The 23,515-nt window shown below is 36.3% G+C and overlaps 1 protein-coding gene and 1 long non-coding RNA gene across 2 annotated transcripts in view; both read left to right on the top strand.

Moving 5' to 3' along the window:
• LOC107691074 (thioredoxin reductase 1, cytoplasmic-like) overlaps positions 1–21,809 on the top strand; it is a 25,722-nt gene extending 3,913 nt beyond the window's left edge. Inside the window, exons 2-19 of the mRNA XM_016489555.1 lie at positions 1,180–1,269; positions 3,495–3,602; positions 4,333–4,405; positions 4,487–4,606; positions 8,801–8,865; positions 9,198–9,305; positions 10,036–10,108; positions 10,190–10,309; positions 11,389–11,531; positions 12,427–12,542; positions 13,754–13,979; positions 14,146–14,238; positions 15,609–15,685; positions 18,521–18,677; positions 18,814–18,921; positions 19,017–19,112; positions 20,418–20,552; positions 20,652–21,809. Coding sequence (XP_016345041.1) covers positions 1,180–1,269; positions 3,495–3,602; positions 4,333–4,405; positions 4,487–4,606; positions 8,801–8,865; positions 9,198–9,305; positions 10,036–10,108; positions 10,190–10,309; positions 11,389–11,531; positions 12,427–12,542; positions 13,754–13,979; positions 14,146–14,238; positions 15,609–15,685; positions 18,521–18,677; positions 18,814–18,921; positions 19,017–19,112; positions 20,418–20,552; positions 20,652–20,714 — 1,971 coding nt within the window. The 3' untranslated portion in view covers positions 20,715–21,809. The remainder of the gene's footprint in view (positions 1–1,179; positions 1,270–3,494; positions 3,603–4,332; positions 4,406–4,486; positions 4,607–8,800; positions 8,866–9,197; positions 9,306–10,035; positions 10,109–10,189; positions 10,310–11,388; positions 11,532–12,426; positions 12,543–13,753; positions 13,980–14,145; positions 14,239–15,608; positions 15,686–18,520; positions 18,678–18,813; positions 18,922–19,016; positions 19,113–20,417; positions 20,553–20,651) is intronic.
• LOC107691070 (uncharacterized) lies at positions 3,462–4,591 on the top strand. The gene is made up of 3 exons (XR_001634509.1): positions 3,462–3,602; positions 4,333–4,405; positions 4,487–4,591. It is a non-coding gene; the product is annotated as an uncharacterized LOC107691070 (long non-coding RNA).
• Positions 21,810–23,515: the final 1,706 nt, after the last annotated feature.

The following is a 23,515-nucleotide window of genomic DNA, read 5'->3' as shown; positions in this document are numbered from 1 at the left end:
GTGATTCGTATCGTGGCATATGTATCGTGATACGTATCGTATCGTGACTTTGCTGGTGATACACAGCCCTATGTACTCCACAGATCATTTATTATATAATTTTGAAAATGCCTATTTTGAGTGGAAGCAGAAACTTTTTTTTTTCGGGCCTGTGTCTTTAAATGCAAATGAGCTGCTGCTGCTCTGCCCCCTTTTCCAGAATAGAGCTGCACCTTTACAGCTCGTATCTGCTGTAAAATCCAGATCTGTGTATCAGCAGCAATATACAGTAAATAAATCAATAAATGCACTGCTCTGTTGTCTCGTCTGAGGCTGGGACTCTATAAACAGTGTTCTGTGCTCGTCTCTGCAGCCAAACACAGAACGGTTTGCATGTTTTGCTCAAACTTTCTCCATGTCATTAGAGCTGGTACACCGTTGTCGCTTGCGAAATCAAAATGACGGTACCTTGAGTGGAAGTTTACAGATTAAGGGGCGGTAATATCATAATGAGATCCCTGTGCCACGTCACCAAGGGAGCGAAATCAGAGGCGCTTGTTTTCTCAGACGCTTGCAGAAAAAGGCTTACCTAAACAAAGTGATTGGGTTAATCTTTTTCATGTTTCCTTGGTTGGTAGATGCACCGGGGACCTGATAATAGCACTTAAAACCTGGAAAAGTCAGATTTTCGTGATATGTCACCTTTAAGTGTGTGTCGGAGTGCAGAAGGACAGCTGTGCGCGGAGTACAAAACTGCTTTTGGAAATACCCTTAAAGTTAATGGAGATTAGTGTTTTCATAGAAATTATTGCGTTTTAGACTTTGGGATGGAGGTTAATCTATAGTCATTGTAAGCAGAATGGCGAATGTGATGTGCTTTCCAAACTAGTGATGGAAAATAAACCAGCAGGTTGTGAAGGATTCAGATGTATGTATAGTATGTATAGATAACCCTCATTTTACCACAGCCTAAATGATTTTCCTCATTTGTGGTTTTGCACGTAACATGTCATGGATCTTGAATAGTCTTGACCACCTCACGTTCCATGAACTTGAAGCTTGGTTTCTGTTGCCCAAGTACTTCACTGATAGTGAGATACTCATGACTCATGCATTTAAAAAGCTGTAATGGGTATTTTTCTGCTAAAGTGTTTGAAGGCTTGTTGAATAATTAACATGTATAGTTTTCTTTAATTCCAGGTGAAGGAGCTCTTTAAAGAGCTGAATGTCAAGTGTAATGCAGTAGAGCTGGACCTGATGGGTAAGAGCACAATAACTTTTTATCCTTTTGCATATTAGAAGAGGAATCAAATGACTTTTGTGCTAATGAGTGAAATGAAGTGCATGCAGGCTGTGCTGGTTACTGTCTGTTCTGTTCTTCAGCTGATGGGAATAACAGATTATTTCTATATATATATATATATATATATATATATTCACCCTTTGGTTTTACCCAAATTCAGTTTTTTTTTTTTTTTTTTCATTTGATTTTGTCTGGACTCTTTTTTAATGGTTAAATTTATATTAATCAAAAAGCATGTCTAATTAATTAATATCATGAAACTTATACAATTTAACATCAGTTTATTAAAAGTTTAACAAAAAATACATGTTTAGGGCCCTATGTAATGTTTAATTTTCTCACGTTTTGATTTATTCTTACCAAATTCTGTGTTTTAGCATTTCTAATGATTTGAATGCATAAAAGCAACTTTATTTATTATTATTATTATTATTATTATTATTTATTTATTCTTACAATAGCCTTATGATTTTTTTTTTCCTCAGAAATTCTGTTTTTCTGGTTATCAAATGAAGGCATAAAACATTAAGTTAATTTAGCTTTTAATTAATGAAAATTAAACACACATTTTTTGGCAAACAAAGGGGATTTGGTATTAAAATGAAGCAGTTCTTGCTGAGCTGATGGTCATGAGCGGATGCGTGACTGAGTTAGTGACGTTCTGCTGCAAAAGCCTCACCCACACACACCCTTTCGTGATTGTTGAAGTAGAAGATGAAGGCCTGGTTTCACAGACAGGGCTTAGGTTAAGCCAGGATTAGGCCATAGTTCAATTAGGACATTTAAGTCATTTTTATGAACATGCCTTAGAAAAAAAAAACATTACTGGTGTGCATCTTGAGACAAAACAAGGGCACTGACACATTTTAAGATCAATCAGTGCAAGTTTCTTTCAGTTGAAGCAGCTCAGACTTGCATTTTAGTCTGGGACTGAGCTTAAGCCTTGTCTGTGAAACCGGGGATGTGAGTATCAATTATTAGTCATTAAAAGGCAATTAAATGTTGCTGCATGTCCCGTCTGTCTGCTAGATGGTGTTTTGTCCCATTTAATTTACTAAATTGCTGTCATCATGATTCAGGGCAGGACTGTCGGTTTTATTCTAAAATGTGTCAGTTTCACTCTGAAATATCTCACGTGTCAGCATGTGATTGAAAATGTGTGTGTGAGAGATTTTAAACAACGTCAAATATAAGAATCTTAGTTGTTAGTTGTGACTACTGTTGAAGAGTTTATTTGCAAAAACCGATCTTTTTTTTTTTTCTTTTTTTTTTTTCATTTTAAAAAATCATGTTTTTTGTTATGTTTTTATTGTGTTAGTTAGCTGTTTTGTTTAGTTATTTTTAACCTAGCCAAAATAACCCAACTGCAGTTTGATTGAGATTAATTGGAATGCACAATGAAAAAACATGATTTCTGAGAATTGTTAAAAACGGAGTTATCTGTATTTGCAAATGAAGTCTTCTGTTATTATTATGGCTGGGAATCGCCATAGACCTCCTGATTTGATATTACAATAATATCTAGCTGCCAGTTTGATACACATTGCATTTTTAATAATAATAATAAATCTGCTTTTTATACATTTTGGCTTTTAATGTCTAGGATGTTGATTCTATTTAAATGCTTTAAATATTTTTTAAAACATATTACAAGTATTGTTTAAAATAATTAAATATTCAAAATAAAACTGGTGTGTCAAGTATTTTTTAACTAACTAAATAGCTTTCAATATGTAACTGAAGGGCTTCAACTTTTTTTTAAATTTTTTTTTTTATATAATTTTTCAACCCTTATGTCAAATCATTTTTTTGCAGCTGTGATCATTTGTTTTGGAGTTTGTTCTCAACAGGCCTTTAGCCGTCTAGGTATCTTGACCTTGGTAACCTTTAAATTGGCAGACTCGATTCCTAAAATGATTAAGAGCAACTTCTCACAGTATTTTAGCATGTTTGTTTGTAGCACCGTTGAGTCCAGATGCTCCATCTGCATTAAAATGTGGCATTCTGTGTCTGGGATGCACATAATCTGTGCATAAGCATAAAGCATCTGTCTGTAGATCTGTCAGCTCTTTCATAACGGAGTGTAAAGTAGCTCTGTGGGGAAGACCTTTGGTAATCGAGCTGAATAATGCTGAAGCACCTCTTCACGGTGCCTCTTATCAGCATCGTTTTTATGCTCCTGCTAATGATGGGTTGGTTGTCGTGGTAACAGGCACACAAAGATGGCGACCTGCAGAAGCTGCTGGGTGAAGGCAGTAAGGCGTACGACTATGATCTCATCGTCATTGGCGGTGGTTCTGGCGGTCTGGCCTGCTCAAAGGTGAGTTAAATTACACTGAGAAAGAGGTCCTTCATTTATGATGCTGATTAAATACTGTATGTGTGTGTGGGGTGAATTCAGGTCAGTTGAGCCACTTTGTCATCTCAGATGCTTAAGTTGCATAAATGAACCCTGTTTTAGGCCTTGGTGTTATAGCAGTTTTAAAAAATATATATGTTTTAGCTTTTGACTTGCAAGAAGTAAAATACAAATTTAGGTAAAAATCAACTTGAGGCACTGTTTTACACTAACACAAAGAAAAATATTTTTTTCTGTATGCAATACCTAGTAATTAAACAGGAGTATTTTTTTTATATACAAATATATTTATATATTTTATACAGTTTTTTTATGTTTGTATGAATTTTATATTTACTATTATTTTTATTTGCATATAATTTGCTAACTACATTAAATATATATTTTTTTTTTCTTGGATATTTTAGTTTTGAATTGATTTATTGAAATAAAAACAGTTTAAAATGATTCACAGAAATGAATCAAATAACACTAATGACACTTTTTAGTAAACTGTCAAATAAAAAAATGCAGGTGCATAGTATTGCATATGTTCCTAGCAAAGTCATCAAAAATATAAATAATTATATTGATAGTGCATGTAAAACTCTGATACAGACATGGAAAAATTAATTTAGCCAAACTATAGCAACCCTTCTGTGGGTTTTGCACATGAATCTGATTTTAACGCTTCCCCTTCCTGCCCAAACAGGAAGCAGCCGCCTTGGGGAAGAAGGTCATGGTTCTGGATTATGTTGTTCCCACACCGAAGGGCACAACCTGGGGTAAGAAAACCGGAATCAAAACCATGCAAGTATAATCAAAACTGACTTCTAATAAGATGATGATAAGATGTTTCTGTGCAGGTCTAGGAGGCACATGTGTGAACGTGGGCTGTATTCCTAAGAAACTGATGCATCAAACGGCTCTGCTGGGTACCGCCATGGAGGACGCACGCAAGTTCGGCTGGGAATTCACTGATCAGGGTGAGTCGTAGATATGAAGCTGTACATGATATGGATGGCTGACAAAAATGACTTCACATGATTTAATGCATTGCAGATAGAAGATAGAAGAAGTAAAAGTAAACATGCATTCTTCATGCGGTACAGATTTTATGGTCGTATGTGTTGTGATGCAATTTTGTGATTTCTGCTCTGAAGACTTCTCAGTTTCAGATTGATTTTCTCTTTCTCTGAAAGTTTCAGCATAGTTTTATTAATTCTGTGACTGCAGCCTTGTGAATATTTATTGAAATTGTTTGAAAGACCATTATGAGAGTTGATATGTGACCCTGGAGCACAAAACCAGTCATAAGGGTCAGGGCCCTAAAATGTAATTTTTGTTAGACCTTTAATTAATAGTTGTTAAATTGTGAAAGATTAATTATTTCAGTTAATTAGAGATGCTTTTTGATTACCAAAATATACCCATCGAAACAGAATTCAGAAAATTCAAAAAAGAATACAAATTTCATGGGGCACTAAATATCTGTCAGTTGTCACATTTTTACTGTCACATTTATACCATCATAAAGCTCAGCTTACAAATGAAACATGAACAAGTGGGTTAAAAGCATTTTTGTGGAGCGAGACAAGTGTAATTGCTGCATAAGCAGTTGGACAATGCATTTTCTCAGTTTTAAATAGAAGCTGACAGACTGGGAGCCTGTTGTGCTTGCTCAGATAAAGTCATTGGGATTATATTTGAGTATTAGTGGTTTGGTCAGACCTCCGCAGGGTCCCTGAGCGTTCTTGCTGTGGTATCCTAGCGATGCTCAGCTCTGGAATGCAAGGACGGGTGTGAAGTGCATCTGTGTGTTGTCACCTCCTCAGCGACTCTGACTTACCATTGGGTGCCTGCCTCATAATGCCTTCTGATTGGCAGAACCTATGATCCGTTTGGATCACTGACTGATGAAAGAACAAACAAGAGGCCCAAGACAGGCATCTTTCTTTCTAAAGTTTAATTTTTTTTATTGCCAGATTGTTGTTCATTGCTGAGTCTTGCCTTGGGCTGAGTGTCATTCAAAAATGTTCAATATCGATACCGATACCGATACCAATACCTTGTCTTCAATACCGGTTCCTGAACGCTACTTTTTTCTGTACCAATTTTTATGAAATTTGTTTTAACAAGATTACATTACACGTTACCTCAAAAAAAACAACAAACGTTTGTTTTTTTCAGCTTGTTGACGTTTCTCAGACTCAAAAACTCATCTCCTGAGCCACTGCACAAAGGAACAAAATGTAATCAACACAATAAATCAGTGCAAAATGGTTTAACAAAGTTAAAATAGTTTTCAGTTTCCACATCTTTTAGGGTGTGTTTACACTACTGCATTTTCGTTTTAAATCGCATGGCTCCGACAAAATCATAATTTCTATTAATTTCCCACTGATTTATTGATGAGCATTAGCTGCGTCCAGCACTGTCTGCCTGTGTTTTCTCTTCGCTGCTCATATGTCAATCATATTATGTGCTCATATCCCACCCTGTCTCCAATGACGAACGTCCATTACACTTCCTCTTCAGTTCTGTACATAAGAAACCCAGAAAAAAAAAATTAAACCGTTAAGGAAAGCTGCATGGTTTTTATAACCTTGCAATATAACCAAGATAAACTAATGAACTATCAATCTGCATGATACAAGCTGAGTAAAATAGATACAATAGCCCTTCCTGAGACATGACTGAACACATCCATGTTTGCATGTTCAAGAGTTTGGGACTGAACGTGTGACATTTTACACTCTTTAATGAGTGATGGAGTCCAGCAGGTACGGGTTTAACACATTACAGATTAACAGAGGTTTAGCTTCACTCCGAGGAAAACACTGGCAGAATTGTTTTCTGAGAACATTTTTCTAACAGGAAGCTTGACAGCCCAAAATCCCATCCAGGCTCTCTTTAGAGTCATAAATAATTTTTTTTATGCATACAGAATATTTTAAAGGAATAGTGAAAATGAAAATACTAAATTTTATTTATTCACCTTATTTACTTATTTACCTCGTTTCAAAGTGTTATGCTGTATGAAAACAAAAGGAGAAAATTTAAGGTAGCCTTTAAAAAGAGATAAGTATTCGAAAGAGAGAAGTGTTCATTCGTTGCCTCTGGCAGGGAGTAGACACACTCAAGCATCATATCACTCACAGTCGTGATGTTGTTCTGAATATCAGGACAGCTGTGGTTACCTGCAGCCTCATGCCTGTGGCTGAATCACAGGTGTGCTGTTATATAGTAGCAGCACTCATGCTTGTGTGATGTTTGTTTTGCACTGAAGTTCAAGGAACAAAAAAAGGAGGTTGATATTGAAAATATTTTGCTTTTCAGACAGAAAACTTAGTTTTGTATATAATTGCCAAACTAAAGAAGATGGCAAACAAGAGGAGTAATGCAAACAGTGAAAAGTGCTAGCGTTGTTGGACTAAATATTAGTACTCTTGGAATGCCAATTGTCCAATCCAGGGCCCTATGAAATCTGTATTAATATTATAATTTTTTTTCCCCAAATTCATTTTTTTTTTTTTTTTTTTTCATTTGATTTTGTCTGGACTCTTTTTTAATGGTTAAATTTATATTAATCAAAAAGCATGTCTAATTAATTAATATCATGAAACTTATACAATTTAACATCAGTTTATTAAAAGTTTAACAAAAAATACATGTTTAGGGCCCTATGTAATGTTTAATTTTCTCACGTTTTGATTTATTCTTACCAAATTCTGTGTTTTAGCATTTCTAATGATTTGAATGCATAAAAGCAACTTTATTTATTATTATTATTATTATTATTATTATTTATTTATTCTTACAATAGCCTTATGATTTTTTTTTTCCTCAGAAATTCTGTTTTTCTGGTTATCAAATGAAGGCATAAAACATTAAGTTAATTTAGCTTTTAATTAATGAAAATTAAACACACATTTTTTGGCAAACAAAGGGGATTTGGTATTAAAATGAAGCAGTTCTTGCTGAGCTGATGGTCATGAGCGGATGCGTGACTGAGTTAGTGACGTTCTGCTGCAAAAGCCTCACCCACACACACCCTTTCGTGATTGTTGAAGTAGAAGATGAAGGCCTGGTTTCACAGACAGGGCTTAGGTTAAGCCAGGATTAGGCCATAGTTCAATTAGGACATTTAAGTCATTTTTATGAACATGCCTTAGAAAAAAAAAACATTACTGGTGTGCATCTTGAGACAAAACAAGGGCACTGACACATTTTAAGATCAATCAGTGCAAGTTTCTTTCAGTTGAAGCAGCTCAGACTTGCATTTTAGTCTGGGACTGAGCTTAAGCCTTGTCTGTGAAACCGGGGATGTGAGTATCAATTATTAGTCATTAAAAGGCAATTAAATGTTGCTGCATGTCCCGTCTGTCTGCTAGATGGTGTTTTGTCCCATTTAATTTACTAAATTGCTGTCATCATGATTCAGGGCAGGACTGTCGGTTTTATTCTAAAATGTGTCAGTTTCACTCTGAAATATCTCACGTGTCAGCATGTGATTGAAAATGTGTGTGTGAGAGATTTTAAACAACGTCAAATATAAGAATCTTAGTTGTTAGTTGTGACTACTGTTGAAGAGTTTATTTGCAAAAACCGATCTTTTTTTTTTTTCTTTTTTTTTTTTCATTTTAAAAAATCATGTTTTTTGTTATGTTTTTATTGTGTTAGTTAGCTGTTTTGTTTAGTTATTTTTAACCTAGCCAAAATAACCCAACTGCAGTTTGATTGAGATTAATTGGAATGCACAATGAAAAAACATGATTTCTGAGAATTGTTAAAAACGGAGTTATCTGTATTTGCAAATGAAGTCTTCTGTTATTATTATGGCTGGGAATCGCCATAGACCTCCTGATTTGATATTACAATAATATCTAGCTGCCAGTTTGATACACATTGCATTTTTAATAATAATAATAAATCTGCTTTTTATACATTTTGGCTTTTAATGTCTAGGATGTTGATTCTATTTAAATGCTTTAAATATTTTTTAAAACATATTACAAGTATTGTTTAAAATAATTAAATATTCAAAATAAAACTGGTGTGTCAAGTATTTTTTAACTAACTAAATAGCTTTCAATATGTAACTGAAGGGCTTCAACTTTTTTTTAAATTTTTTTTTTTATATAATTTTTCAACCCTTATGTCAAATCATTTTTTTGCAGCTGTGATCATTTGTTTTGGAGTTTGTTCTCAACAGGCCTTTAGCCGTCTAGGTATCTTGACCTTGGTAACCTTTAAATTGGCAGACTCGATTCCTAAAATGATTAAGAGCAACTTCTCACAGTATTTTAGCATGTTTGTTTGTAGCACCGTTGAGTCCAGATGCTCCATCTGCATTAAAATGTGGCATTCTGTGTCTGGGATGCACATAATCTGTGCATAAGCATAAAGCATCTGTCTGTAGATCTGTCAGCTCTTTCATAACGGAGTGTAAAGTAGCTCTGTGGGGAAGACCTTTGGTAATCGAGCTGAATAATGCTGAAGCACCTCTTCACGGTGCCTCTTATCAGCATCGTTTTTATGCTCCTGCTAATGATGGGTTGGTTGTCGTGGTAACAGGCACACAAAGATGGCGACCTGCAGAAGCTGCTGGGTGAAGGCAGTAAGGCGTACGACTATGATCTCATCGTCATTGGCGGTGGTTCTGGCGGTCTGGCCTGCTCAAAGGTGAGTTAAATTACACTGAGAAAGAGGTCCTTCATTTATGATGCTGATTAAATACTGTATGTGTGTGTGGGGTGAATTCAGGTCAGTTGAGCCACTTTGTCATCTCAGATGCTTAAGTTGCATAAATGAACCCTGTTTTAGGCCTTGGTGTTATAGCAGTTTTAAAAAATATATATGTTTTAGCTTTTGACTTGCAAGAAGTAAAATACAAATTTAGGTAAAAATCAACTTGAGGCACTGTTTTACACTAACACAAAGAAAAATATTTTTTTCTGTATGCAATACCTAGTAATTAAACAGGAGTATTTTTTTTATATACAAATATATTTATATATTTTATACAGTTTTTTTATGTTTGTATGAATTTTATATTTACTATTATTTTTATTTGCATATAATTTGCTAACTACATTAAATATATATTTTTTTTTTCTTGGATATTTTAGTTTTGAATTGATTTATTGAAATAAAAACAGTTTAAAATGATTCACAGAAATGAATCAAATAACACTAATGACACTTTTTAGTAAACTGTCAAATAAAAAAATGCAGGTGCATAGTATTGCATATGTTCCTAGCAAAGTCATCAAAAATATAAATAATTATATTGATAGTGCATGTAAAACTCTGATACAGACATGGAAAAATTAATTTAGCCAAACTATAGCAACCCTTCTGTGGGTTTTGCACATGAATCTGATTTTAACGCTTCCCCTTCCTGCCCAAACAGGAAGCAGCCGCCTTGGGGAAGAAGGTCATGGTTCTGGATTATGTTGTTCCCACACCGAAGGGCACAACCTGGGGTAAGAAAACCGGAATCAAAACCATGCAAGTATAATCAAAACTGACTTCTAATAAGATGATGATAAGATGTTTCTGTGCAGGTCTAGGAGGCACATGTGTGAACGTGGGCTGTATTCCTAAGAAACTGATGCATCAAACGGCTCTGCTGGGTACCGCCATGGAGGACGCACGCAAGTTCGGCTGGGAATTCACTGATCAGGGTGAGTCGTAGATATGAAGCTGTACATGATATGGATGGCTGACAAAAATGACTTCACATGATTTAATGCATTGGATAGAAGAAATAGAAGAAGTAAAAGTAAACATGCATTCTTCATGCGGTACAGATTTTATGGTCGTATGTCAATTTTGTGAATTTTGTGATTTCTGCTCTGAAGACTTCTCAGTTTCAGATTGATTTTCTCTTTCTCTGAAAGTTTCAGCATAGTTTTATTAATTCTGTGACTGCAGCCTTGTGAATATTTATTGAAATTGTTTGAAAGACCATTATGAGAGTTGATATGTGACCCTGGAGCACAAAACCAGTCATAAGGGTCAATCAAAAAAATCCAAATATTGAGAAAATCATCTTTAAAGTTGTCCAAATGAAGTTCTTAGCAGTGCATATTACTAATCAACAATTAAGTTTTGATATATTTACAGTAGGAATTTTACAAAATATCTTCATGGAACATGATCTGTACTTAATATCCTAATGTTTTTTGGCATAAAAGAAAAATCGATAATTTTGACCTATACAATGTATTGTTGGCTATAGCTACAAATATCCCCCAGCGACTTAAGACTGCTTTTGTGCTCCAGGGTCACATATAATGTATTAACTAACATGAACAATACATTTATTACAGTATTTATACATTTTTGTTAATATTAGTTAATATTTTGTTAATAAAAATAGTCGTTCATTGTTAATTCACAGTGCATTAACTAATGCTAAAAAGCACAACTTTTGATTTTAATAATGCATTAGTAAATCTTGAAACGAACATTAACTAACATTAATAAATGCTGTTGAAGTATTGTTCATGCTTAGTTCATGTTAACTAATGAACCTTATTGTAAAGTGTTACCGATATCTTTAATGAAAGAATTGTTGATGTGAGATTTAACACCAGAAGTCGTCTAAATACACAGAACGAGTGATCATCATTACAAAATTCAGTGTGTTGCAAAGCTTTTGCTTTCAAGAGCTTCCCTTTCTTGGTCTTAATGTAGATTTATTTTTGTCTTTCTCCTGTTTTCATCCACATTCTCCTCAAATGTTGGCTTTTTATTAAAGTGACTCACAACTGGGAGACGATGAGGACCGCGGTGAATAACTACATCGGTTCACTTAACTGGGGCTACAGAGTTTCCCTACGAGACAAAAACGTCAATTACGTCAACGCCTATGCTGAGTTTGTGGAGCCGCACAAGATCAAGGCAAGTGTGTTCTGACCCAGCAAGCCAGTCGTGCTGTATTCAGTTCCCAGCATGCATTGTGAAGGCAAAGCTAACGGTCACAGCTAAGATGAAGAAAAAAAAAAAAAAAAGAGATCCAAGTCCACTACAGGTCCAGGTATAATGTGAATGCAAAGACAACTGGATTATTTTCCACTAGGGATGTTTTAGTTTGATAGCTTAAGTGTAAGGCATATTTAATTATTCCTTTTAGCATTAAAACACTGGAAAATTTTTTTTTTTTTTTTGAACAACAGTATTTGTCATACATTGTCACACAGGTTTAAACATCATTTTAATTTTTCATTATAACTGGATAAACAAAAAGTAATAATAACAATACATGCATAAATAAAAAGATAACTCAATACGCTTGGGGAAAAAAAGACCATACAGCAATAACATGCTTGTCTATATACTTTTAATGTCCATCAATTCAACAAAGGAGTCACCATCTGGACTCTCCAAAAAGTCATAGAACACTTTTCAAATGGACCAAAATACATGAAGTTTGTTTTTCAAAAAATAGGTATTCTTTTCTAAGGCAAGGCATGAGGTCATCCGCTTTATCCATTGAGACACGCCAAGACTTTCTTCTTTTTTCCAAGAGCATGCAAATACACGTTTAGCTTCCAGCAAACAGAGAATTAGCAGCAATCTTTCATGTTTGGTGACTTTAAAATTCAGAGGACAAATGGGAAAATATGCCTTAATGACATTGCTCAGGATAGAAGAGCTGCTGTTTCTGTGTGTGTTGGTTTTTCTTGTAACTTAATCTAAATGGCAGCAGCATCAGATGCTAAAAGTTGCCTGTTGCATTGCAAATCACAGTCTGCCAAAACCTGCCCTCGTCTTACTTTTTTCTCTTCCCCAACAGGCCACAAACAAGCGTGGGAAAGAGATGTTCTACACTGCCGCTAAGTTTGTTCTGGCGACGGGAGAGAGGCCTCGTTATCTGGGCATCCCTGGAGACAAAGAGTACTGCATCACCAGGTGAGATAAGACTCTGAGTTCACCGCGGTAAACTCCCTCTGGAGAGCCGGATAAACACAGCTGGACCTCGGGGGGTCGTTGCTGATTTATTTACAGGATTTATTTATTTAAAGCTGATTCATTCTCAGTCACCAAGGGAAGGAAAGCTTCCACTGAATGATGTGTCAAATAAGAGGAGGATTTCTTTCTGTATGATGGTCATGTAGTTACTTGTTTTTAAATAACATACTTGCACATTTGCTCATTTGGGCTGAGTATGGCATAAGCCTTGTTCAGACTGTCAGTCCAAATTATTTGCGTATCCGATCTAAATGATTGACTGTCCACACTGTGCACCGCAACAGTTCAGATCTGATTTGTTTTTCGTTTAACTGAATATCTGCATTGTTTTCTATGGCAATGACGTTGCATTGGTTTGCCTATGCTAAAAACAACATTAACAGCAATACAGTTTGCAAAAGAAATGTTGTCTTAAAACATGACAACATGTTGCTGTCGTGCTGGATTATATTATGTTTTATAAGGAAGCGGCAGAAACGTAGGAAAGCTGGAATGTGTGGCTTTTTTCTGTGCTGCCGTCTCAAAACTCAGAGGTGTGTAGAGCAGCAGTATATTGTCATTCTCCTCGTTACTTGCAGTTTGCAACAACACAGCCTTGTTTCTGCAAAGACGTCAGATGTGTTTGTTTTACGTGACGTGAGAAAGTGACAATCTGTGAAATCCGATCTGAGCGGTCAGACGGAAACGGATTTCCAGAAATGCATTTGAATAGGATTTCAAACCACATATGAATGTAGCTTGAAACGGATGTGTACAAATCTGCCCGTTGTAAAAATTTTTGGCCATTCTTACTTGCTAAATATGATCAGATTCCAATCGGATATGCACAGAAATCGGATTTGAACTGACAGTCTGAACAAGGCCGTAGTGATGTTAACTTTCAAATAGAGTTTGGCCTTTGAGGATGAGTGCATGCGTGTTGTTTTATGACTCGCGTCTGAGATTTCCTGATGGTTCATTCATCTTTTATCTGATAAGGAAGTGAGTGGCAGGTGTTTGGCAAGACTCAAGCCTCTGCGGTTTTCAGTATATTGACTTTTCTCTTTGGCAGCGTTTATGATGTTTAACTGTACGTCTGAACTTTTGTCTCCTTTTGAGCAAACATGATCAGTCTACGTCGTGTCCTCACTGGTTTTGTTCATTATTTGCAGCGATGACCTGTTCTCATTGCCCTACTGTCCCGGGAAGACTCTTGTCGTCGGGGCGTCGTATGTGGCTCTGGAGTGCGGGGGGTTTCTGGCCGGTTTGGGGCTGGATGTGACCGTCATGGTTCGCTCCATTCTGCTGCGAGGATTCGATCAGGACATGGCCAACCGTGCAGGAGATTGCATGGAGACACACGGGGTCAAATTCCTCAGGAAGTTTGTTCCTACCAAGGTTGGTGCATGTGTGCTGTTAAACATTACTGAAATCTGAAATGATGCTTTATCTATCGCAGCTGCGGTTATGAAATGCTCTTTAGGAGTATTATGATCATGGCCTCTTTACTCCATTATGTTGGTGATAAACGATCATTCTTTTTTTTTTCTTTTTTTTTCTAAAGATCGAGCAGCTAGAAGCTGGAACTCCAGGCCGACTTAAAGTGACGGCCAAATCAACCGAGAGTGATGCAATCTTTGAGGGGGAATACAACACTGTGAGTATCATGTCTGTGTGCCTTTCTGTTGGCCAAAAAGTGGAATTCCTTTCAGATATCATTGCAGTGCATCCGGGTTTATCTTCTGCTGTCTGCTATCTCTGGCTATGTTTCAAAACTGGTGAGCTGTCCTGTTTTCAACCCTAACCCTACATCGACATCTCCTAAAGCAGACTGAACTGAAACCTCATAAGTGGCCTGAAAACAGCTCTGTACATATAGACGTCTTTATGGGAAATACAGGAGACTCGAATCACAAATTTAACTCGCATAAAAATACTTAGCTTGCACAAATATTGGGAAAATATAAATAAATGTGTATACAAAGACACACAGCACAAAGTTTGGGGTCGGTGGAATGTTTATGATAGAAGTCTCTTTTGCTCACCAAGGCTGCATTTATTTGTTTAAATTAAATGTAATATTGTGAAATAGTCTTGCAAGTTAAAATAACTGTTTTCTATGTGAATATCTGTTAAAATGTAATTTATTGCTGTGAATTTTCAGCATCATTCTTCCAGTCTTCATTCTAATATCATTCAGAAATATCATTCAGAAATCATTCTAATATGCTGATTTGCTGCTCTAGAAACATTTCTGATTATTATCAATGTTGAAATCAGTTGTGCTGCTTTAAAGAATCCTGAAAAATGCATCAGTTTCCACAAAAATATGATCAATAGAAAGTTCAAAAGAACAGCATTTATTTGAAATGGAAATCCTTTGTATCATTATAAATGTCTTTATTGGCACTTTTGAACAATGTAATGCATCCTTGATAAGTAAATCATTTCTCTGTTTCCAAAAAAAAAAATGTTTTTATTTTTTCTCAACATTTGTAGGGAGCTCTCTAGGTTTTGGAACAGAGCACGTATCTTTAAGTGGTTCTTCATACATTTATTTTTAAGACCGTGTACATAACGTCCTAGTGTTTTTGTGTTAGAAGACCATATTAAAACATGAGCTGTTTCAAACACCCTTTTCAAATTTTTACATTCGTTTTGATGAAATGAAGGCACAAAGTATTTTCACTTTGTTAGTGGATCATGTGGTTAGTGTGACACCAGCTGCTCGAGTCAGTGGGAAATCTGAGCATGAGATTGCAGTTACAGAGGGTTTAAAAGCAATAATGTCACGTAGTTTTGTTAAAGCTCTTGCATCAATTATTCAATATAAACCTTCCTTTGAGTTGTAATAAACAGACTACTGTTTTGATGTAATTCCTGTGGGTGCTCTTAGATCCACTAAACAATGCTTTGCTCATTATTATTTGTTGTTTTCTTTGTAACTGAGGGAGGAGTCTGGTGTTTCTGTGGTAATCGGCATTGTCACATTCCTTTAGTATTTCTAATGCTGCTGTGTCTCTGCAGGTGTTGATCGCAGTGGGTCGTGACGCCTGTACAGGAAAGATTGGTCTGGACAAGGCTGGAGTTAAAGTCAATGCCAAGTATGTCTCTTTCTTTTGTATGGTTTATTCTGGTCATCTGTCCTCATAGTCCCTCCCTCCCTTGTTGTTGTGGTAGCTTTTGAGAGGGTGGGGTCAGAGGCGGGCTCCGGAGTGTCACGGTGAATCAGCAGTATTAACTCTGGGAACTGAGAAGTGCATCCAGCGTCTGACCAGAGGACACACGGACTGTGTTAATAGAGTACACTGGGGCGGGATGAATTCAGCTGAACATTTCCATTCATGCGCATTAATTCACACATACACTGAAGTGAGCTGTGTGTGGTTTGAGTCTGTCTGAGAGATCAGTGCAGCACAGAGGTTTAGATCCGTTCTCAAGTAGAATCATGTGATTCCATATGACCCTCACGCATATGCGAGTGATGCACAGCTCTTTTATGGTTCCTCTGTATGAGCGACTCGCTGAGCGTTTACAGATTTATGATTCGAAATGCTGACTTAGTTGCTCATTTCAGTTTAGTAATGCACAGTGTGTTTCTAACGTACCACAGAATGTGTCTGTACATTGAGAAGTCACTGTGCATTAGTTACAGCAACACTCAGTTTTCTTAGATTGCAGAAGTGAGCTGAAGTTGATGTAATGTGGCTGTTATATTACAAAGCATTTTTCGTTTCATTTTTCTGCAGCAGTCTCAAGAGGGTTTATTTGGGCTTTAGACAAACTCGGGGCTTGAAGGTGCATTTGTGCCACAATGACAAAGTGCACATGGTTTTTAACTATTAAATACAGTTTGAAACAAATATTTATGTAATTATTTATAGGCCTACCTTAAACTGTATAAACCGTACACATGCACACACACAGTGAACACGCAGCCGCACTGCATATATATGTTGAAATGTGCAGCGCTCATATTTGTTAAATGAAATCATAGCCTTTTAAAGTTAAAAGCGATTCTTATTTTTTTTTTCTTGCTAAAATATGTTTATTAAATCATTTAAGACTTTTAAGGAAATGTTTAAAGACTGAATTATGGACCCAGAAAAACTTTCAATTTTTTGTGCATTTAAAGAATCTTTCATAGAATTATGCGTCAACTTGGCTTTCTGCATAAGGTCAAAATTTTCTAAAAGGTTGTGTTTATGATATTATGCTGTTGAATGTTTAATTTGTATCTGCCACGTGATAGCAGATGAAGCTGATATGGCAGTACATTTAAATATATCCAACCAACATTTAGACTTTTTATGATCTTAAACTTCATAAGACTGATGGACTTTAAAGCTCAGTTCAGACTACATGATTTTAGCCCAATTTTGACACGATCTGCTTGATGTAGGGTGTCGTGGGGACACAAGATTCAATCGTTTCGTCTCGTGTAGTTTGTCATGGTGGAAGAAAACCGATACTCGAGACAGTCCATACTCTCCTCTTCATGCAATCCAGATTTGTGGGCTTTTCTGACGACAAGACAGAGCCATTGTTTACGCTCATGGCACCTTCTGTCTAGTCCATGACAGCACGCACATCATTAAAGACGGCAAGCGATTAATTGCAACGTGTAGTCTGACATGTTTGTTGTTCACGACATGATTTTAGGAGTCAGAATCGCATAATCTGACACAGAGACAAAAAAAAGCTACGCTTAATTTGCACACATGCTCCTGAATACCTTTCGCAGATGATGCATATCTATTTTTAGTTGCAAATGCAAGTGTAAGGAATACACAGTAGTGTTGTCACGGTACCAAAATTTCCGTATTCGGTACCGATACCAGTGAAAATCCACGGTTCTCGGTACCAAAGCAAAACACAAAAACATGCTAATTGAACAACATTTTTATTAATAACGTTAAACAAAAATGAAATGTACAAAACAATGCCATTCTTTATACTTATTTAAAAGTGTTTCAAGTTTTTCCACAAGTAATAAAAGTATGACAAAAGTAAACAAGTTTCACCCAAAAGTTTAGTCATAGTTCTGCTGCCGCTGAAAAACATCTGTAAACTGTTGTCTGTTTTAGGGTTTGCTGTGTGTTTCAGGATCTTCCTCAGTCTGCAGCTGTAAAAGAACAATATAATATACTTCAGTAAAGCAATGGACTGAGTCTGACCAAATACAACATAAGATCATTGACACCAGCTAAAATATAACTTTTCAGTAAATAACAAACCTCAGCTTTTATAATAAATTTAGATAAGATTACATATATTAAGTGTATATCAAATAGATGGAAACTGTAGTATTAAAAACACTTTCGTTCCGAGGATAAAATACGCATGTTTTGGCGGGGTTCCCCTGGTAAAATTCGCATTCCAGGGGCTAAATATCACGTTAGTGGGGTCGTTTTTCAACCCGCGGACATGAAAAACAACCTGCGGCAACAGTGTTAAGCAGCCCAATTCCGTGGGAAAACTGCGGACTTGGCGACACTGGAAGAGGATAGCTTTCTGATAGCGCATCAAGAACCGGGTTGACCGGGTACTCGGTACCATCGGCACTTAAGAAAACCTGGTACCGTAACGTTTTCATTTTTTTAGTACCGACTTGGTACCGAAATACCGGGTCTTTTGACAACACTACTACACAGATTAATAAAAACATTGATGCAAAAGTTATGAGGAAAAAGAATTGTAGAATATGGTCCTGCTGCTCACAATAATGACACAAACGTTTCACAACAACATGAAAAGAGATTTGTGAAGGGAATGGAAGTAAACCGATTCGGATCAAGCATCAGAACCAAGTGTGAAATGGACTTTTAATTGGGACTCTGTTTCACTGTTTGTTGTTGGTGTGGAATAGATGAAGTCTTCAAGACTTGGATTTTGCTCTACCAATGCTAACATGAGTCGTTTTCTGTTCCTCCGTCCAGGAACGGGAAGATCCCAGTGAACGATGAGGAGCAGACCAGCGTTCCTCACATCTATGCCATTGGAGACATCCTGGAGGGGAAGTGGGAGCTGACGCCTGTGGCCATTCAGGCCGGGAAACTTCTGGCTCGCCGACTGTTCGCTGGAGCATCTCTGAAGGTCTGGCGTTGTCATAACCATTCCTGCCATTCCCATTAGATTTATGTGTTATGAACGTTAGGTTAAACTCTGTAAATAGCCGTTGGTTTTCTGCGATCTCACCAGTTCCTGTTTCTCTCTCTGTGTGTCGTTTCAGTGCGATTATGTGAACGTTCCCACCACCGTCTTCACTCCGATGGAATACGGCAGCTGTGGTTACCCAGAGGAGAAGGCCGTCGAGCTCTACGGACAGGAGAACCTCGAGGTGCGCGTTTGCAAACAGGCTGGAAATATTAATAACCTGTGCTGATGATGACTGTGCTTTTAATGATGTTCTGGTGATTGTGTTGGTCTCTGCAGATCTATCACAGTCTGTTCTGGCCTCTGGAGTTCACCGTTCCCGGCCGGGACAACAACAGGTGCTACGCCAAGATCATCTGCAATAAACTTGACAACGTAAGACATGCATAACTGTCCTCATCCTATGTGAACGTGGTTTGGTTTGTGAAACATTATGATTCTAAGTCATAATTAGTGACTTAACTGGATTTTAGTCATTTTACAATAAGGTTTAATTCATTAACATTAGTTGAACTAACAATGAACTGTGCTTCTACAAGTGTTATTGTTAACTAAAGCTATTATTGTTTCAGTAATCTAAATAAACGGTTGAAAACATGTAATTAGGTTGATGTACTGAAATTACTTGAATTTAGAAAATCTAAATAGAAATATGAAAAAGCCTAATAAAAATGAACACAGCATTATTGAAACGAAAAAAAAAAAAAAAAAAAAGAACACTACAAAAATGCAAGTTGAACATATATATATATATATATATAAAAACAAGTTGAAGTACTACATTTACTTGGTTAGGAAGATAGCTAAATAGAAATAATATATATATATATATATAATGACAAAAGCACATAAAGTTACTAAAACTTAAAATGGAAAAATATAAAAGATAGTGTTAATAGGATATAATTATGAAAACTAACACTAGCTTCTACAGCATTGTTTTTAATTTCAATATTTTACTAATACATTTTAAGTCAAAAGTTGCATCTTCTAACACTGAACCATGAAGAATTGCATTTTTATAATGAACATTAACGGATTCATGCATTCTGTTAAAATGTTAGCTAATGTATTAACAAATCTTGCTGTAGTGTTAAATTTTTTTCCAAATGAGTTTAAATATTTTAATTGTGAAAATAGATTGTAATTGTCAACCAATTTGAATTGATGCATCAGTTAATTATTAATATTTATAACTATTCATAACTTTCTCAATGCCCACTGGGGGAAAATGAGTTTAAATATTTTAATTGTGAAAATAGATTGTAATTGTAAACCAATTTGAATTGATGCATCAGTTAATTATTAATATTCATAACTATTCATAACTTTCTCAATGCCCACTGGGGGAATAAAATCCATTCCAGGAAAAAATAACATTTAGAACTTTTTCTAAACATTTTTTAACTATTAGTTTGATATTTACCGTGGTGGTGGTGGTGGTGTGTGTGTGTGTGTGATCTAATGCCATCTGTTGGCTTGCATGATGCATATTTAGCAAATGCAGTGAATTTGGCTTTAAATCATGTACTTGTTCATTTCACAGGCTCATTTCTAGCAGACAGTGACTGATTTCCATTAAGAAATGTGTTGTATGAATGATTTGCATTGGATTCGATGCTACGCTCCCTGTCCTAGACCTTCAGGAGTATTAACTGCTGTCTGTCTGTCTGTGTGCAGGAACGTGTGATTGGCTTCCACTATCTGGGTCCTAACGCTGGCGAGGTCACACAGGGCTTCGGAGCCGCCATGAAATGTGGAATTACCAAAGACCAGCTAGACAACACCATCGGGATTCACCCGACATGTGCTGAGGTGCGCTTTCTGTGACCCTGCTGCTTCGTAATATATTACTGATATTTCATGTTCTTAGTCCTTTGAGTATAACATGTTTTTCCCGTCATTCATTTCCAGATATTCACCACCATGGAGGTCACCAAGAGCTCCGACGGAGACATCACTCAGTCCGGCTGCTGAGGTTAAACCCTGCTCGTTTAACAGGCTGTCAGGACTAGTTTAACCTGGTTTATTCTAGTGATTTATCCCTCTCCTCTTGGCATAAACACACTTGAGTCTCTTTAAATAATCTCAGGTCATTAAAACTCATTATGATCCGCCCTGCCTTCAGAAGGCTTTTGTGTCTCACTGTTGTTCCCCATAAATGTCACCCTTTACAAACCATGTGATCGTTTCCACATGTGTGCACATTGTGGGCGGAGTCTGGGAGCAGCAGTAAGACAGAGGCGGGGCTTCGCTTGCTAAGAGACCAGTGATTGGGGGAGGAGATGATGATTGACAGCCTGTTAGACAGCAGGGTTACTCTGCTTTAACTGATTGTCTGAGTCAGAAATGCACCAGATGCGTCTGTGCTTTACACTTTTCTTTTATACACGTGCGCGTTTGGTGCTCTGTGACGTTTTAACCCTTACCCCATGTTCAGTGGCGGGTTATGACTGATGTTTTCTGCACTTGGACTTTAAATTGATAAACACATGTTAACATCGACTACACTGATCTTTGGCCTTTGACTCACGAGGGCCACATACTTTAATTTCTTTTGGTTGTCGGAGTCTATTTTTCTATATTTAATAGTGGTTTGTCTTCAGTTGCTCTGCATCATTCCACGTCAGGATCCTAGTAAGACGGATTTCACTTCCCGCTCATTAATTTCTGATACAGTGGTCGAGTAACTGAGACGTGATTGAAGCGCAAACCAAATGCAGCATGTAGATGCTTCCTCAAAGTATTTAAACTAAGAAAAAGAAGCACTTAGAAATATCAATAAAATGTGTATGTTCATATTTTTATAAATGTCACTGGATTACATGCATCTGTATGGCGGTTTCATTCAAATATAAATGCATGTTTGTTTGACTTTTGCTGTTTATTTGCTCTCTGGATTATTTTGTCCTTTCATCTCGTATCATTCACTCCCTTTTGCTTTCGAAGGATTGTGTTTAAGCATCAGTTCTTTTACTGTTACTCAGCACCTGATGAATGTACAATATTTCCATGGCATCTCTGTTCAGATTCTATTCATGAACTTTAATAAAACTATGTACACTACATTAATTTGTGCAGTAATTAATCTAAAACATGCATTAATCTGAGTGCCATACAAGCCTTGAAAATGTAATGAACAATTGCAATTTTTCAATGTGTTTACACGTTATCACTGTTTAACTATAACATTAATATTTTCTGCTCCTTGATAGAGAAAAAAAAAAAGATTAAAAGGAGCACAATGCATATCTATTGACCAGAATATGATAGACTTTTTGCGTAGTATTTCATGTGAGTTACTGCATTAACTTATTTCCAGGGTTTTTATTTATCAGCAACATTTAAAAGCAGCTTTGAGAAGTTTTATTGAAATTTAAAGATAATGTAATTTAACTAACTTCATGTAAGTCTTCCTAGAGTCTCTAATTTTTAAAGTTGGTTTACTTGCGGCTTTTGTAGGAATGAGATGAGTACAGTTCAGAAACGCTGGCAGTAAATGGATCCGGATAGAATGTCAGCAGCTGATTGGCTGGAAACACATTATAAACCGGAAATGTCTAAAGATTTATTTCCTCTAACAGCAATCGGTTATGTACAGAACCGGATTGAGCCACTACAAATGCAGGGTGTTCACTTCCTAGTGTTCTCTTGATTCAGTGCACATATCAGACTATAACTGAATTCAGTTCAGACAGCTTGTTCTTTTGATGAGGTCAGATGAATATTCACATTCGTGCAGTGGCGAATAAAACCCTTAATTCCTGGACAGCACACCTGCTCCTGTGAAGTGCAGCGCATTCATCTGAGACAAAGAGAGCTAGAGACCTGAGAAAATGAGGATAAAGCGCCTCATTTTCATGCATTTCAATGAGTGAGTGAATAATCACAGGCTGATGGATCAAACACGCCTGAGCAGAGTGAGAGAGAGTGTGTGTGTGTGTGTGTGTGTTACACCAAATTAAGCACTAACATAGTCATGTGGTGCAAATAAAGTGTGAAAAAAAAGTCAAAATGTAATATTTGTCCTTTAATGATAAGTCACGGTTAGCTCTGGTTGTTAATAGTCATGTGGTGCGACTCCAATTACTCAATGATTTTTACAGTATGAATTAATAAATCATTTATTTGTAAAATAAATACCTTAAAACATATTTGAAAATAATGATTAAGACATGTGTGTATATATATATATATATATATATATATTGACTGTAATGTGACTACGGCTTTTCTGTTGGTGAATAACAAGTAAATGCAAATTGCAAATCGGAAGCTTTTAGATGAGTGGTGTCAGACATTTATAAGCCAGTGTAAATACTGTAGTTGAGAAATGAAGGTGATTCAGCAGTGAGTAAGTGTTCCTGACATCAACATGTTTCTGAGAAACCTCATTAACTGAGAGATCAGTACACACTCAGTCACAGTGAGTTGGCACTTTAGTTAAACTTGTTATAAACCTTACTATTAAGATTTGAGATCATGATTTAACAATAGATTGGAAAAAGAAAAGAGAAACTTAAAATATTGGATACTTTAGGATAAAAAAAATACTTTTAGCAAGCTGTTTGTAACTATAAGAGTGATTTAAATGGTTAACCATTTCACATATTTAAACTATGCGTTTAAATTTTAATTTGTAGGATAAAATTCCTATCTTCCCATTAGTAATAAGGTTATTTTAATTATATACACTACCGCTCAATAGTTTGGGATCAGTAAGACTTGTAATGTTTTTTAAAGACGTCTCCTGCTCATCAAGGCTGCATTTATTTGAT

The sequence above is a fragment of the Sinocyclocheilus anshuiensis genome, unplaced genomic scaffold (genome assembly GCF_001515605.1).
Source record: "Sinocyclocheilus anshuiensis isolate Anshui unplaced genomic scaffold, SAMN03320099.WGS_v1.1 scaffold2739, whole genome shotgun sequence".
Classification (NCBI taxonomy): Eukaryota; Metazoa; Chordata; class Actinopteri; order Cypriniformes; family Cyprinidae; genus Sinocyclocheilus; species Sinocyclocheilus anshuiensis.
This window is presented reverse-complemented; position numbering and strand designations above follow the sequence as displayed.